This window comes from Galeopterus variegatus, unplaced genomic scaffold (assembly GCF_000696425.1).
Source record: "Galeopterus variegatus unplaced genomic scaffold, G_variegatus-3.0.2 Scaffold439, whole genome shotgun sequence".
Taxonomy (NCBI): domain Eukaryota; kingdom Metazoa; phylum Chordata; class Mammalia; order Dermoptera; family Cynocephalidae; genus Galeopterus; species Galeopterus variegatus.
In genome coordinates, this window is record NW_007726550.1 from 214,177 (window position 1) to 231,090 (window position 16,914).

Sequence of the window (16,914 nt, forward strand, 5' to 3'; positions counted from 1 at the left end):
TGTAGTTTATTTAGATGGGTCATATGTAAGCAGTCTGACAGTAATAAATTAAAGTTTAAATATATTCTAGGCAAATCATCCTTTTCTATTTTGACCACTGGCTCATCTCACTTAAGAGAGTTACAAAATGACAAATTGAGGGGCCGGCCTGGTGGCGCACTGCTACAGTGCGCCGCTTGAGAGCGCAGTGGCGCTCCCACCAAGGGTTCAGATCCCACATACAGACCGGTTCCCGCTCAATGGCTGAGCAAGGTGCGGGAGCAATACCGAGGGTTGCGATCCCGTTGCCGGTCCTGGTCCGGTACGGGCGCGACACTGAGGGTTGCAATCCGTTGCCGGACACGAAAAAAGACAAAAAGGAAAAAAAAAAAAAAGTTATTTTGCTCAACAGGAGATCATCTTCACATGTCAGTAATTAAAACAAAGCATGTCTAACTGACTTGACTGTGGGGGTTAGCCAACTTTTTCTTAAAATGTCAGACAATAAATATTTTAGGCTTTGCAGGCCACACACAAACGCTAAAATCTGTCACAACTATTCAATTCCTCTGTTGCAGCACAAAAACAGCCACAGACAATTCATAAACAAATCAAGTGGCTGTGTTCCAATAAAAGTTTATTTTCAAAAGCAGGCAGGCAGTGGGCCAGAAACCACCAGCCCCTGCTTTAGAGTGAGTAAAGACTTTGCCAATACCCAAATCTCTCCACAGCTTCTTTAATTCAACAAACATTTATTACGCACCTACCCTGTGCCAAGCACCGTCCTGTGTACTGGAGAAACAATGGTGAAGGAGACACTGATCCTGCACCCAAGAGGTTCACAATCAGGTGGGCTAGACAGAGATGTAAACAAACTATTATCATGCTGTGCAAAGTGCTTGGTACTTTGTAGGTGTTGAGTAAATGTGTGTTGAGAGAGTGACTGAATTCAATCTTCCAACAAATATGCATCAAGCCTACTTTCTGCTAGGCACCTTTCTACATGTAGACCTTCCTAGATATGGCTACATCAGGAAACAAAACAAACAAATGGAGCTGATATTCTAGAGGGAGAAGACAGACAATAAACAAAATATTAGGTCAATAATATAATATGCTAAAAGTTGATAAATGCTATCCAGAAAACTAAAGTAGATAAGGATAGGAAATACCAGGGGTGGGGTGAGGATTGCGATTTCAAGTATGGTGATTAAGGAAGGCCCCACTGAGAAGGTAACATCTGGGCAGATTAAAGAGAAGGAGCCAGATACCTGGGGGAAGAACACTCCAGCCTGAGGCAGGAGCATGGCTACTGGATCTGAGGAAGAGCCAAGCGGCCAATGGGCTGGAGAGCAATAAACAATGGGAGCAGTAGAAGAGGATGAAAGAGAGGTACTGGGGGACGGTCTGTGTGTGGTCTTGTAGACTCTTCTAAGGACACTGAGGAGCCACTGGAAAATTCAGAGTTAAGGAGTAACATGATCAGACTTAGGCTTCTACAGGCTCCCTCTGGCTGTCTTGCTGAGAACAGACAGTAAGGGGTTTAGGAGAGAAATAAGGAGACCAATTAGGAGAATACTGGGATAATATAGGCCAGAATCACGGTGGTTTAGACCAGGATGGTAGGAGGATAAGTAGGTGAGAACTGGATGAATTCTGGATATTTTAAAAGCAGCCAACAGAAACAAATGAAATGAGGTGAAATGAAGTGAAATATATAATGTTCGGAGAGGAAAGCACACCTAAGTAAGCCTGGGGAGAGCCAAAAAGATGGCAGACTGGAGCTGAGTCTTAAAGAGGCAGCAGGCAGGCACGTAGGTCCTACTCAAGCCTCAGCTCAAATATCAGTTTCTTGGGAAACTCTTGCCTGACCCACCTCTTCCACACCAGGGTACCTTATACTTTGTCACTCCTGACACTGATCATATGACTTCTCATTTTTTGTTTAGCTGTCTATCTTCTTGAATGGTAACCAGGTTCAAGGCTGAATCCCAGTGCCTAGCCCAGAGTCTGGCATGAAGGAGATGTACTGTCGGCTCAGTTAAGGACTAGGCCTATCAATTTTCTGCTTCTAACTGCCTGTGGGCAGGAAGAGTACAAACAATGGTTTGTTGGATTTTGTGTTTAAAGTAAAAGTTAACAGGTTCTGAAGGAAAACCTGAAGTGGCCTACAAGTTAAGGTGTTCTCCAGAAATAAACCTTGTCACACTTACGCTGTCTGCTCTAGAAATGTCTTCCTTTTGTACATATCTCATCACTTGGAGAAGAGAAAAAAACACAAGTCAAAATATCTCCAAGAGGGCCGGCCCAGTGGCGCACTGCTACCGTGCGCGGCTTGGGAGCGGGGTGGCACTCCCGCCGAGGGTTCAGATCCCACATACAGACCGGTTCCCGCTCACTGGCTGAGCGAGGTGCGGGCGCAACACCGAGGGTTGCGATCCCGTTGCCGGTCCGGGTCCGGTACGGGCGCGACACTGAGGGTTGCGATCCGTTGCCGGACACGAAAAAAGACAAAAAAAAAAAAAGGAAAGTATCTCCAAGATATTTCAACAAGGCAAATTATTAGCACTACCCACAGAGACACTTAAAATAGCACTCACTTTTTTCAGAAATAAAAATTACAAAGAATACTTAGCAAGACCCAGACTGCCAAGTCTCCTCATAATCCAGCTTAAACACAATACACTGCTTATTTACTCAGTGACGTCTCCTGTGGTCTAATCAGCCCTTTGTCTCCAAAGGGCAGGCCCGTGTAGGAATGCTGGATCTCAGCCGGCAAATGGAATCCAGCAGCCTGCCAGGAAGGCCTTGGCACACTAAAATCCAGACAGGAGCTCTCCTGGGCCTCCACCCACTCAGCAGTAGAGACCAACAGAACCCCTGATCCTAGTCTCCAATTCAATGTTCAGCCTCCATGCAGTCGTTCAGTTCAGCAAACACCGGCTGAATTCCTATGGACTTGGTAGCAAGAAATAAAACTCATGAAGTTATGGCCTAAAGGACATCAATTCCTCTAGTCCCATTTTTATGTAAGGAAGTGGAGAGCAAATCAATACGTACATAAAATACTGAGCACCTACTGTGTGCCAGGTGTAGACAGACTCTGGGCCCCAGAGACATAAAAGGCTAGTCCCAAGACTCAAGGTGCTCATGGTCTAGTGTCTACTTCCCTTGTTCTTACTCAAGAAAATGCCTGACTTTATGTACTTACCACCATTTCCCAAAACAGCATTGGGGCTGATGCCATCCAGGTCCTCTGGTAAATTTGGAACAAGGCCACTAGGAGAGAACAGGTGGGATAAGAGATGAACTAGTGTTTGGACAACAGAGACTTAAGACTGCTTGGACTGTGCATGACAACCACCAGACCACGGCCAAGAGGCATGAAGCACAGAGGTGACGAACTCAGGCTTTAGGGCTGAGTTCTGGCTTTAGAACTAAGCTCCTGCTCTAACACTTGGTAGCTGAGTAACCTTCCACAAGGTCATTCATTCATTCAGTCATGCATCAAATGTTCTGTATGCCAAATACTGTGCTAGGTGCAGAAGCACTATGCCAAGTGTAAGCTACTTATGTTTCTAAGTCTTACTTTCTTAATCTGTTACAACATGGGGATACCACTCTCTCCTGTAAAAATTAAATTAGTTAATGTGTATAAATACTTGGCATATAGTAAATGCTCAATAAATAGCACCTACTATTTTTACTATTATTATCATTAATATGCCTATCATAACTTCTGGGAATCAGGTACCAATTCTGATGCTTTAAGAACGTCAAACACGAATGTACAATTCATTGATCCCAAAAAGTTATGCTGGTTGAATTACATAAATAGGTCCAGTGAAGATCAGGAAGCACTGACGGAAAACAGGTGTGGTTTGACGCAAAAGACACTACCCTGGGTTCTATTCTAAACTCTGTCGTATACCTCTCCAAGCCTCACTTCCTTCACCTGTAAAAAGAAAACAGCAGCTACTTCATAAAGTAATTGGCAATTAAACAAGATATAAAGTGCCCCAGCAAGGTACCTAGCTTATTGTGGGAACTCCATAAATGGGAGCAAAATATCAACCACCTTGAAACACACAGTGCTTTACAATGTATAAAAGATTTGCCATCATTAGAAAATGCCCAGTTCCCTGAGGGTTCACGCATGTTTCAGTGGAAGGCTCTAAGACCCAGACAATTTCAGTGTCTTAGCCAGAGTCATATGGCAGTTAAGTGAAGAACCACATCCACAACCCAGGCCTTTATGTCTAACCCCAATGACACTTCCCTGTGCCAAGCTGTAAACTCCAAGCTGATGGAAGTTCAACTTGACTTGTTGGCAGTTTGCTCTTTCCATGCCTCTAAATCCAAATTTATCCTGCTCCTGGGACAATTTTGCCTGATCACCAAACCTAGGAGTTAGAATGGACCTTCAAGATCAGGACTGAGCAAAAAATTAGAAATATGAAATTCCAGCATCAGGAAAATCATTACATAAAATGTATCTGCTACAAAAATAACTGAAAAAACTTGAATATTCTCAATTATAAAAAAAAAAAATGCATACATATACATTAAAGTCACCTCAAATCTTTTTTGGAACTGGTTGTCTGAAAATACATAACAAGACAAAGGAAATACACCGGAACATTAAAAGTCATCATTTACAGGGAAATGAGAGGTGTTTTTCTCCTTTTCAATGTTCTATAATCCTCAATTTCCTCCAATAAGCAACACTAAAAGGACAAAGTCCATTTTCTAAAGTGAATTTTAAAAATTAAAATCAAGTTCAAACCACCTTTTGCAAATGGTGGCCCAGAGGCCCAAGGTCATATGCCAGGTTGTTGGCCAAGTTTAGCCTAGAGTGTGATCCTACATTCTCAGTCTGGGGTTCTCTCCATCACAGCCAATATATTAACTCATACTGGCTGAAATCGTCCATCAGTAACTCAAGCCAAGATCAATCATGGCTGAAAACTACCTGGCAGGCAAAGCAAAAGATTTTGGTCTTAGACAAGCTTCCAGCAGGCAAACATGAAGTTTGAAAAACGACATTTGACAACCCAACTCTGAGATGAAACCACTGTGTTATGCAGAAATTCCTGCCTGGTTCCTGCCAAATTTCCACAGGGACTTTACCTACCCACTTTTAAAATGCTATGAATCTCTGTCACCTGCACTCTCCAGTCAGTTCCAACCACACCTCCAGCCCCACATAGCTCTCCCTTTCCATTCTGATTATTGACTCTTGGCCTTAGAATTAAGGTTGGGACCTCAGGAGATCCACTACAAATAAAAACAATGCAATCAAAAGAGGGCTTTGATTGGGCCGGCCCGGTGGCGCACTGGATAGTGCGCCGCTTGGGAAGCGCGGCGGCGCTCCCGTCCGAGGGTTCGGATCCCACATACAGACCGGCTCCCGCTCACTGGCTGAGCGAGGCGCGGGAGCAACACCGAGGGTTGCGATCCCGTTGCCGGTCCCCGGTCCGGTACGGGGGCAACACTGAGGGTTGCGATCCGTTGCCGGACACGGAAAAAAGACAAAAATGACAAAAAAAAAAAAAAGAGGGCTTTGATATGATTTTATCATTGCATGTATGGGAAGACTGAGGCCCAGAAATGGGTAGGAACTTATTTTCTCAAAATCACAAAGGGTTAATGACAAAGCTGAGACCAAATCCAGGTTCTCAGTGCCCTTTCCACTTACTTAACTGTGTCTGGGCCACCCAAAGCTCCTATACGAATGTGGCACATGGTGGAGTGCCAACTTCCTAACATGCAAAATAATGCAGAATCATGAGAAACCTAGCCTGTAGGTGGTACCTACGCCACGCAGGCACCATGTTCACTGTAAGTCATTCAATCCTCTCCAAAGCCCTCTTGTAGTAGGTGGTATTTTTTAAATGTTGCTTTTTATTTTTTATATAATGAGGAAACAGAAGCCCAGAAAAGTTAAAATGCTGGAAACCCCAAGCTGGCCTGATTTCAGACCCCAGGCTCTAAACCTCTACACCACCCCAGCACCCCTAATGCCTTCCTCGAGGGTGTGGTGGTAGTGCTGAGGATCAAATGAACCAAGGCAGAGGCTTCCAGCAATCATCACAGTGCACAGCCACCATGGCTGCTGTTTGTCAACTACCTGTTGACTGAATGAATGGACCCTCACCTGAGCTTCACCATCTCATCCTCCTTTCTTGCTCTATTGCCACCCAAAAGAAGCGATCTCTTTCTGTGCCTACATATGCCAGCAACAATTGTCCATTCACTCCACAAGACCCAACAAGGACTAAGCACTTCAATGATAAAGTGTTATGACAGCCATGGATGGGACTGGACATCACACTCAGAAAACAGTTACACCGAAAAGTGCACTTTTGTTTGTCTTTTAACAATTCATTTTTCATTCTGTTACTCTTAATTAGAAAAGAAATAAATACAAAAAACACAGATGAGCCCACAATTCTCCTCGGCTACTCCTCATTCCCATCTTAGTTCCCTCCATGGAGGTATCCTTCCAGATCTTTTCCTGTGTATTTACATACATAGAGATATAGTTTTAATTTTGCAGCTTAAAAGTAAAACAAATGCAATCAAACGATATATGTTATTCTGCAACATCTTTCCTCTGCTTAACGTGTCCTAAAGATGTTTTCATGACAGTACAGATAGATCTGCCTCAATGTTTTTAATTTTTTAACTCCCACAAAGTATTCTTCAGCAGTTTTTCAAACTTTATTGACGATGATGCATAGAAATCTATTACTCCTTTTTTTTTTTTTCCTTTTTGTCTTTTTTCGTGTCCGGCAATGGATCGCAACCCTCAGTGTCGTGCCTGTACCGGACCGGGACCGGCAACGGACTCACAACCCTCGGTGCTGCGCCCGCACCTCGCTCAGCCATTGAGCAGGAACCGGTCTGTATGTGGGATCCGAACCCTCGGCAGGAGCGCCGCTGCGCTCCCAAGCGGCGCACTGTAGCAGTGCGCCACCAGGCCAGCCCGAAATCTATTACTCCTAATCCCTGAAATGTTTTCTATTCAGTTCTATTAAAAAAAAAAAAAAAGATGACCTGTAAGGGGATCTCGACCCTTGATTTGGTGTTGTCAGCACCACGCTCTCCCAAGTGAACTAACCGGCCATCCCTATATAGGGATCCGAACCCGTAGCCTTGGTGTTATCAGCACCACACTCTCCCGAGTGAGCCACGGGCCGGTCCTATGTTCTATTTTTTTAAATCCTGGTTGCTACCTAGTAAACTGAATTTCATGAGCTACCAATGGGTCACAAACAGTCTGAAAGACACTTTTGGAAGGATGTGTATTTACCCAATCCCCTACTGATAGTAATTCAATTTGTTTCCAAGATTTTCTTTTACAAACAATGCCATATGAATATCCCTATAAAGGTCCCATTGTGCACATGTATGAGAATTTCTCTAGGAGAGATAACAAGTGTAATTGCTGGCTCAAAACATATTCACGTTTTCTTAAATGGGCAAAAGATCTGAATAGACATTTCTCCACAGAAAATATACAAATGTCTAATGAGCACATGAAAAGATACTCAACATCATTAGTCATTACAGAAATGTAAATCAATACCACAATGAGACACCATGTCACACACCCAAGGATGGTTATAATCAAAAGGACAGATAACAGAAAGTGCGAGTGAGGATATGGAGAAATTAGAACCCTCATATACCACTGGTGGGAGTGTAAAATGCTACAGCCACTTTGGAAAAGAGTTGGGTGGTTCTTCAAAATGTTAAACATAGGGTTACTAAATGACCCAGCAATTCCACTCCTAGGTATACACTCAAGAGATATGAAAATGTATGTCCACACAAAAACTTGTGCATGAATACACGTTCATAGTGACATTATTCATAATAGATGAAAAGTAGAAATGAACTAAACTTCCATCAAAATAAACAAAATGTGATACATGTGTACAATGGAATATTACTCAGCCATAAAAAGGAATTAATACTAACAACAACAACAAAAACCAGAAAATAACAAGTGCTGGTGAGGATGTAGAGAAACTGGAACACTTGTGCACTGTTGGTGGGAATGTAAAATGATGGTATAGCTGCTGTGGAAAACAGTATGGCAGTTCTGTGAAAAACTAAAAGTAGAATTACCATATGATACAGCAATTTCACTTCTGGGTATACACCCAAAAGAACTGAAAGCACAATTTCGAAGAGATATTTATACACCCATATTCACAGCAGCATTATTCACAATAGCTAAAACATGGAAGCAACCCAAGTATTTAGCAACAATTGAATGGATAAGCAAATTGTGGTACATAACACACAATGGAATATTATTCAGCTTTAAAAAGAACGGAAATTTTGTCATATGCTTCAACACAGATGAACCTTGAGGACATTATGCTAAATGGAATAAGCCAGGTACAAAAAAAAAAAAATACTGTATGATTCCATTTACATGAGGTACTTAGAGTAGTCAAAAATCAGAGACAGAAAGTAGAATCGTGGTTGCCAGGGGCTGGAGGAAGAATGGAATAGGGAGTCCCTGTTTAATGAGTAAAGAATTTCATTTTTACATGATGAAATGAGTTATGGAGATGAATGGTGGTGATGGTTACACAATAGTACGAATGTATTTATACAACTGAACCATACACCTAAAAGTGGTTATGATGGTAAATCATGTTATATATATTTTACCACAATGAAAAAAATAAATTTTTTTTAAAAAAGGAATGAAGTACTGATACATGTTACAACATGAATGAACCTCACAAAAGACACGTATTATAAGACCCATTCATATAAAATGTCCAGGATAGGCAACTCTGTACAGACAGAAAGTAGACAGTGATTGCCGAGGGCTGAGCTGGGGGAGAGGGGAGTGGAAGAACGGGAAGCGACTGTTGATGGGCACAGGGTTTCTTCTTTGGATACTGAAAATGCTCTAAAATTAGATTATGGTGATGGATGCACAACTTTGTAAATATACTAAAATAATTACTTTAAATAGGTGAAATTTATAGCATGTAAATTATATCTCAATAAACTGTTAAACACACATGGGCACATTTTTATTATTAATAGATAATGCCAAACTGTGTTCCTGAAAGACTGTACCAGTTGACACTGTGTATGCATTTTTTTACATATCTTTATTATGTATACACTTTTTCACAGTGATTACAAAGCAGCATTTCACTACTAAATATGGAGTCTATACTGACACGGTATGTAACTTTTCAAATGGAGATTGAATAAAATGGATTCATTCAACAAATATTTGTTGAACCTCTACTACGCGTCAGACATGGTTCTAGGTGCTACTATGTGCCAGACATGGTTCTACAGTGGAAATCAAACAAGAAGGACTCCCTGCACTCATTAGTGGGGAACACTCTCCTCAAGCCTCACAGCCTAGGGGTACCCCCAATCCAAGGTCAGCTCTCCTACCACCATCAAACCTTCACCAGAAATTTCATCTCACCATCCTCTTTCCTGATCTCTTCTACAGAAGTCCATGAGGCACTCTTTGCCCAAGAAAGTACAGACTGTGCTTATAGGAAAACTTTTGTTTTTGATCTGTTCCTAACTAGACAGCAAGCACTTGTTGCTCCAGACCACGTGCTGGAGGAACCCATGGATGAAAAAGCCTGGGCTCAGGCCTTAGCAAGCTCACAGCTGGGCAGAAGTAAACTCCAAGGCATGAAAACAAAGGGATGGACCCAGGGTTGTGGGCACAGACGATTCTGTCCAGGACACAGTGCGTGGTGGTAACAGTATAACAAAACTAGCTAACATTTAATGCACTCCCTAGTAGGTGCCAGGCATCTAACATGTACAATCTTACTTCATCCACACAGCCACACAATAAAATAGGCATTATCACCAAAGAGAAACCAACGTCAGAAGGGCTAAGTGAATTACTCACAATAACACACAGCAACTGGCTGAACCACGACTCATACCCACCCATCCTGACTACAAAGTCCCGGTTCTTTCCACACAACAAGGCAGGACTCAGTAAATGGCATTAGTTTCGGCAAGGTCACTGAGGCTGGAATCTGGGCCTAACGTCCTCAGAGCTGAAGCTGTTTGGGGCACCAACAGGTGATCAAGTTTGGAGGGAATGATGCACACTAACTAATTCAACAAAAATCTAAGGACAAACTAGACTCCAGTTTAGTCTTTAAAACTGGGGCTTGGAAATTCTCAAGCAGAAAAGTGTTCAGAAAGCAGTATATTAAGTCTCATGCTGTACCAACTAAGCTAGAAAGTAGTATACTAGAATAAAAAAGGGTGATTTTATTCTAGGGATTTTTCTCTTCCATTGTAATCACCTAATGGAGAACCTATGTCTCTCTGGATATTTCTGCCACTCTCTATGGACCAGTTCAAGGGCCAGGAGCTCTGTAAAACCCTCCTGGAATCCTCCTAGTCAGAATTGGTTCAGAGAACTAGTTGGAAGGCAGCACAGGGTACTGAGAGCCAGGCTTCGGCATCAGTAAGCTTGGATTTAAATCCTGACTCAATTGTGTACTTCCTGTGTGATCCCAAGCCATTTGCTTCACCTCTCTGAGCCTCAAAGTCCCCAGTATAGAGGGGATAATACTGTCACCTCAAAAGACTATTGTTTATTCAATGATTTAACAAATAGTCACTGAGCCTCTACTATGTGCCAGGTACGAGGTTAGGAACTGAGGTTACAAAAAGGTTCAAAATGCATTCTCTGCACTCCAATGGGTCACAGCCTGACCTCGGAGAAGATAAGTCAACATCTGCACTGTCCAACACGAGAGCCATCAGCCACATGTACTTATTAACCACTTGAAATGTGGTTAGTCCAAATGAGAAGTGCTAAAAATGTAAAATTCATACTGAATTTCTAAGAATTAGTAAGATAAAAAAGAAAGTAAAATATCTCACTAATAATTTTTTCTACTCCAAGTCACTGCAAAAATAAAAAAAAAATTCTACTGATTACAAATTAGAATGATAATATAAGAAAATATTAGGTTAAATAAAATATATTATTAATTTCACCTGTTTCTTTTTATATTTTTTAAAGTGACTGTTAGAAAATTTAAATTACATGTATGGCTTGTATTTCTATTGGACAGTGCTGGTCAACAAAATTCAGTGAGGTCGATAAGGCCTGAGATAGGGTCAGTGACAGGTGGGTGTGGTTGGTTGGGGAATGTCAGTCAGTGAAGGCTTTCTGGCAGTGACATCTAAATTGAGATCTGAAAAGAAAAATAAATTTTAAAAAGAAAATAAATAAATAAATTGAGACTTGAAAAATAATAGGTATTGATAAGGCAAAGGGAAGAAGGGACACCAATCCTGGCAGCAGGAACAGAAAGTGCACAGGCCCAGCAGTGCAAAAGAACAAGGCAAGATCGTTCATGACGAACAGTCTGGCAGCCTAGCATAGAGTGAAGGGCTTGGGGAGGACACAGGATCGGGAGAAAAAGGAGAGAGGAGGCTGAAGAGTTAGACGGGGCCAGATTATGAAGGTCCTTGGAAACAGTATTAAAGAACTTCACCCTGAGGATGACAAGGAGCTAGGGAGGGTCTAAAGCAGGTAAGAGATTAGCTACCAGGAATGTATGCAGTACCTGGGTCCTGCAAAGGCAGGGAGAGGAGGCAATGGAGAATATTTGATGATCTGTTGAGTAGGTACTCTGGGTCAGACACTCAGCAAACCCTTTTAGACTCATTTTAGTCCTTATGCCAACTCTGGGCTTTATACCAACCCATTTTACAGATGATGAAAACTGAGCTCACAGAGGATGAGAAGCTTGCCCAGGGTCATGGGGTCAAGTGGCACAATTGGAACTGAAACCCAGCTAGGTCTGGGTCCCCCAAAGCCCAAGTGTTTGGCCTACCAGCATTGAGATGAGAAGAGATGTCTGCGAGAATAATAACAGGCTTTTATCTTAATGGCAATAAGAAGCATTAAAAGTATAAAGCAGCAGAATGTGAAGATCAGATTTACATTTTAAAAAGCATTTAAATACTAATTGTGCCCATTTCACTCTTAAAGGCCTCCTGGTAGGCACAATAAATATCATGATCACCCTTTCAATTAGGGTCTGTTGGCTAAAAGCAACAGGCAGTCACTAGCAGGACAACCAAAGGGCCCCATCCCTAGAACAGTCTACTCAGTCAGGGCTTCCTACTAGGAGAGACCCTGGTCCCACCAGCAATGGACTCCAACCACCCCTTGGGGAAGGTTCACTGGGAGACCACTCTCCACCATTATTGCCCAATCTGTATCACTATTGATGACAGTAATAATAATAATAATAATAACAATAATAATAATAATAATGGCAACACAAGAAAAAGGTTTAAGCATTGATTATGTGCCACGCACTACACTCGGCAAGCTAATTGCTGGGCAGGCATCATTTCTTTTAATCCTCACCCCAACTCTGCTGGGTGGATATTACTAATAGCCCATTTTACAGATGGGAAAGCAGGTGAAGTCACTTTACGAAGGTCACACAGCTAGTCAGTTTATAGGGCTGGATTTGGAATCCAATTCTGTCCAACTCCGGTCAAGTCTCTTAACCACTGTACTCCACAGCCTCCGTCCAAGGTGGCCACTAAGTGATCCGAAAGTAAAGTCTGAGTATACCGACCACACTCCCCATAAGGAAAACAAACCCCCAAACCACAATGAACCATCAAGTGCCCTCAAGGTCCCTATCCCCCAGTCGGCCCCCACTAATGGCACACTTCAAGTACCCACCCCCCAACTTTCAGAAAACCCTTTACATGTTCTTCACACCCTCTTCAAAGTATGTCCCGAAATACTAGAGGCCAGTGTGGTGCAGATCGGAACCCTCCAGCCCCCCATACTCAGTGTCACCTGGTGGGCCCCCCAGAAACCCTCCCTGAAGGAACCCACTGCACACACTGCCCCGGCCAGACACCCTGAAACACCCTCCAGAGCAAACCCCAAGGCCCCGTTAGAGCGAAACCCCACCAGCTAGAACCCCGGCCCGGTTACCGCGAACCCCCATGCCCGGGCCGCACCTGCAGCCGCTGAGCGTTGGAAGGGTGACGTCCTCTTCCAGCACCGAGCCCATCATGGCCACAGAGGTGGCGACAGCGCCCCTGATTCCCAGCCTTCCGCCAGGCGCCCCAGGTCCCCGCCCCCTCCAACCCAGCTCTTGTTCTGACTCTGGCGGCGCCGCTGGAATTCAAACCACAGCCGCCGCCATCTTTCCCGGCGCTTCTTCCTACGGAAACGAGGCGGGTCACCGAGGCGCGAGCCGTGAAGCCGACCTGTCGGGGCCAGAGGCCGGGCAGGGAAGCGTCGGCAGGCGCCATCTTAACTAAGGGCAGAGCGTCCGCGCTTGGGCAAGCAAGACTAAGGAAAGAGAAGTCGGCTGCCATTTTTTGTGAGGGCGCTCAGGCCGGGACTAGCGTAGACGCCATCTTTGTTGAGGGCGAAAGCCGGCTGTGTCCATTAATCTAAGCGGGAGACGGAAATACAGCCCCTCAAGGATCCTCAGAGTTCGTAACCCTGTGTTTGCTTTTCTAAAATGGGGACCCCAGAACCTTGGGTCTGTGCATCCAAAAGTCGTCAGCCTTGAGTTGGAACGCAGATAATTGAGTACCGCCTCCCTTTAGAAAAATCCTACGGGCGGAATCCTAAAGCAAGCAGTAATTTGCACACTTAGTTTGAAGCAAATAACTCATCCTGTGAGCCAAGGGGTCCGCCACACTCCCACTCCGAGCTCTTATTTAGTGATCCTCTATCACCGTTAGACTCAAACGCAAATGAATCAGTAAACTGAGGCCCAGAGAGAGGAAATGACTCGCCCAAAGTAATACACAGTAAGTCTGTCAACTGGAGCCAGGTCTGCAGCTCCTGCCAACTAGACGAGGGCTCCCTCCATAATCTTGGCTGTTTTTCTTAAAGCACATAGCAATCACCAAACACCTAGATAATTTTGGCAGAGCATAGCCAGTGAAACCAACTTTTCCTTCCCCATCTCAGTGTTGCTCCTACCTCTGCAGGCTGTTGGGAGAGTCCTGGATGAAAATAAGGAAAAGTTCCCCTTCAACCTCAGTTTCCTCATTCTTCAATTAAGTAATTAACCAATTACTTTCCAAAAGAAGGCTTCCCTAATCATTTAATCTAAATCAAGTCTCTTTCTTGTATTCTTAGCCACCCATATTTTTCCTTTGTAGCACTTACCACATTTTGCAATTATATATTTGTGTGTTTTTTTAATGACTTCCTCGTGCCCCATGAGGGAAAGACTGTGTTCCGAATTGTTCATTGCTATATTCTCAACAGGTAGCACTGTGCCTGCTACCCCACAGGTGTTTATGTTAAATGAATGAATGAATGATTCAATCAATTGATCAATCTGGAAAATGGGGATAATAGCTATCCTGCAAGGTTTTTGTAAGATGATCTGAAATACCTTTAGGAGCTCAGTCAATAGTAATTTCATATATCCCATGTATTCTCTCTCTCTGTCTCTCTCTCTCTCTCTGCTTTAGTGAGGCCTACAAAACCCACAGTTCTGTGCCTGGTCCTCTTCTCCCCCAGATCTTCAACCACCCCTAGAATCAGCAATATGATAACAGCCTGATAGAGAGGGATTGGCACACCAGCTGCACTGCCCCAGAAAGGGGAAGTCCTTGAAGCCCAGGAACCAACACTCCTTGCGAATGCTAAGTTCAACCCATGAGGTTAGTGTGTCCAAAAGCAGGGAAGCTGGGGTGTCAGGATTCCGACCCTGGCTCTGCCACTGACTGTGATCTTTGGCAGACCACTATTCCTCTCTGGACCTCAGTTTCTACATCTGCTAAATTGAGGATTGGACTCAATGGACCTCTCTTACAGCTCTGAAGGTGATTTTTGTGTTTACTTCAAAGCTGCTAACACATAGCCAACTCTATTCTGGTAAGGGAGGCTGAGTTACAAATCATCACTTCCCAAATGAAGGATCTAACTTTCCATCCAGCAGGTGAAAGCTCTTGACAAAGAAAACAGGAAGAGGATCTGACTTACACACTTCGAGCATGTCTTAACATGCTGCTTGTGCCAGGTATATCACACCCACCGCCTCATTTAACCCTCACAACAACCTTCTGGAGTAGGTGCTACTATTATACCCATTTCACTTAAGAAGACTGAGGCTGAAAAAGGTAAAAACAACTTACTGAAGGTCCCACTGCTGGTAAGTGCCAGAGCTAGGATTTGAGCCCAGGTCCCTGTCGACTTCAATGCACTACTTGTTTCAAACAGCCTGTTTTCCCTATTTGTTTGTTTTCTCCACTTAAGAATTTAGCATTAAGTGGTGACGTCTACATCCAGACAACAGTATTTAAGTGATGTGTTCACCAGACTCTACTGCTTGGGCAACTGCTTCAAGGTTGCTAAGAGGTGAATCTCAGTGTGGGCAGCATGAGTGCAGGACTGGAAGTCTGGACACCTGGATTCTGACCCTGGAAACTCTTCCCACTTAACCCGTGAGCTGATGTCCCTTCCCCTTGCTACATCTTGTGTAAAGTGGGGCAGACGATGCCAGCTCACATGGTTGCATTATCTAATTAGATACTTTGGAAACTATAAAGAACTCCTGTAAGGAGTTCTCGATATGATTAATCATTGCCCTATTCAGCAAGAACATGTTCCTGAATTGTGGGATAAATCCTTTAGTGAATTAGGAAACTAAAAATAGAATCAATTGCACAAAGGAAAGGCTATTTGGGAAGTTGTTTTTCCTGCTACTATAGTGCTTTCATGCTCAAGGACAGAGGCCTTGGCCCTGTCTCTGTTTTACCATGGCCTTTCTTTCTGCCAACCCTGAAGGTGACGTCACTGCCACCAGCTGTTTGGGCTATCTGGGGCCATCTCCTTGACAACAGTCACCCAGCACAAAGCTGGCATTATTATTTCCTTGGACAAGTACATATCAAGTGTCTGGGAGGAAGTAACTTGCAGCCAGATGTTTTTCATTTGGGCAGAATCCTCCTGAAGTTTTAGCAGCTCAAGACACTTGATCTGCCATTACTAACAGTAAGAATAACTTTATAGGATCAATACATGCACACAGGTACTTTGTGCTATTCCATTTTATCCTCACAACACTGAAGTAGATTGTGATGACTCCCTTGCCCTCTAGATGAGTAAACTAAGGCTCAGAGAAGGAAAAAGATCTGCCAAAGACCACGCTTACTTTCTTTATTTTCTTTTTCTTTCTTTCTTTCTTTCTTATTTATACTTTTCTTTAGAAATAATTTCAGACTTAGAAAAAAATTGCAAAAGCAGTGCAAAGAATTCTTCATATAACCGTCACTCAGTTTCCTAAAATATTATCTTAGAGAACCATAGCACAATTGTCAAAAATAAAAAATTACAGGCCGGCCCGGTGGCGCACTGGATAGTGCGCCGCTTGGGAAGCGCGGCGGCGCTCCCGCCCGAGGGTTCGGATCCCACATACAGACCGGTTCCCGCTCACTGGCTGAGCGAGGCACGGGAGCAACACCGAGGCTTGCGATCCCGTTGCCGGTCCCCGGTCCGGTACGGGGGCAACACTGAGGGTTGCGATCCGTTGCCGGACATGGAAAAAGACAAAAGACAAAAAAATAATAATAATAAATAAATAAATAAATAAATAAATAATTACATTGATACAATTCTATTTCCTACAAATCTTATTTAAATTTAATCATTTTGGGGCCGGCCCGGTGGCGCACTGGAGACTGCGCCGCTTGGGAGCGCGGCGGGGCTCCTGCCAAGGGGTCGGATCCCATGTGGAGACCGGTTCCCACTCACTGGCTGAGCGCGGGGCGGGCGCAACACCGAGGGTTGCGATCCCGTTGCCGGTCCCCGGTACGGGCGTGACACCGAGGGTTGCGATCCCGTTACTGGTCAGTAAAAAAATACAAAAAGGAAAAAAAAAATAAATT

General features: G+C 43.7%; 1 protein-coding gene across 1 annotated transcript in view; it reads right to left on the reverse strand.

The window, feature by feature from the left end:
* Positions 1–13,203, reverse strand: part of CDK5RAP2 (CDK5 regulatory subunit associated protein 2) — a 194,473-nt gene extending 181,270 nt beyond the window's left edge. The window contains exons 1-2 of the mRNA XM_008568766.1: positions 13,015–13,203; positions 3,191–3,258 (exon numbers count right to left, since the gene is read on the reverse strand). Coding sequence (XP_008566988.1) covers positions 3,191–3,258; positions 13,015–13,070 — 124 coding nt within the window. The 5' untranslated portion in view covers positions 13,071–13,203. The remainder of the gene's footprint in view (positions 1–3,190; positions 3,259–13,014) is intronic.
* Between the last annotated feature and the right edge of the window lie 3,711 nt (positions 13,204–16,914).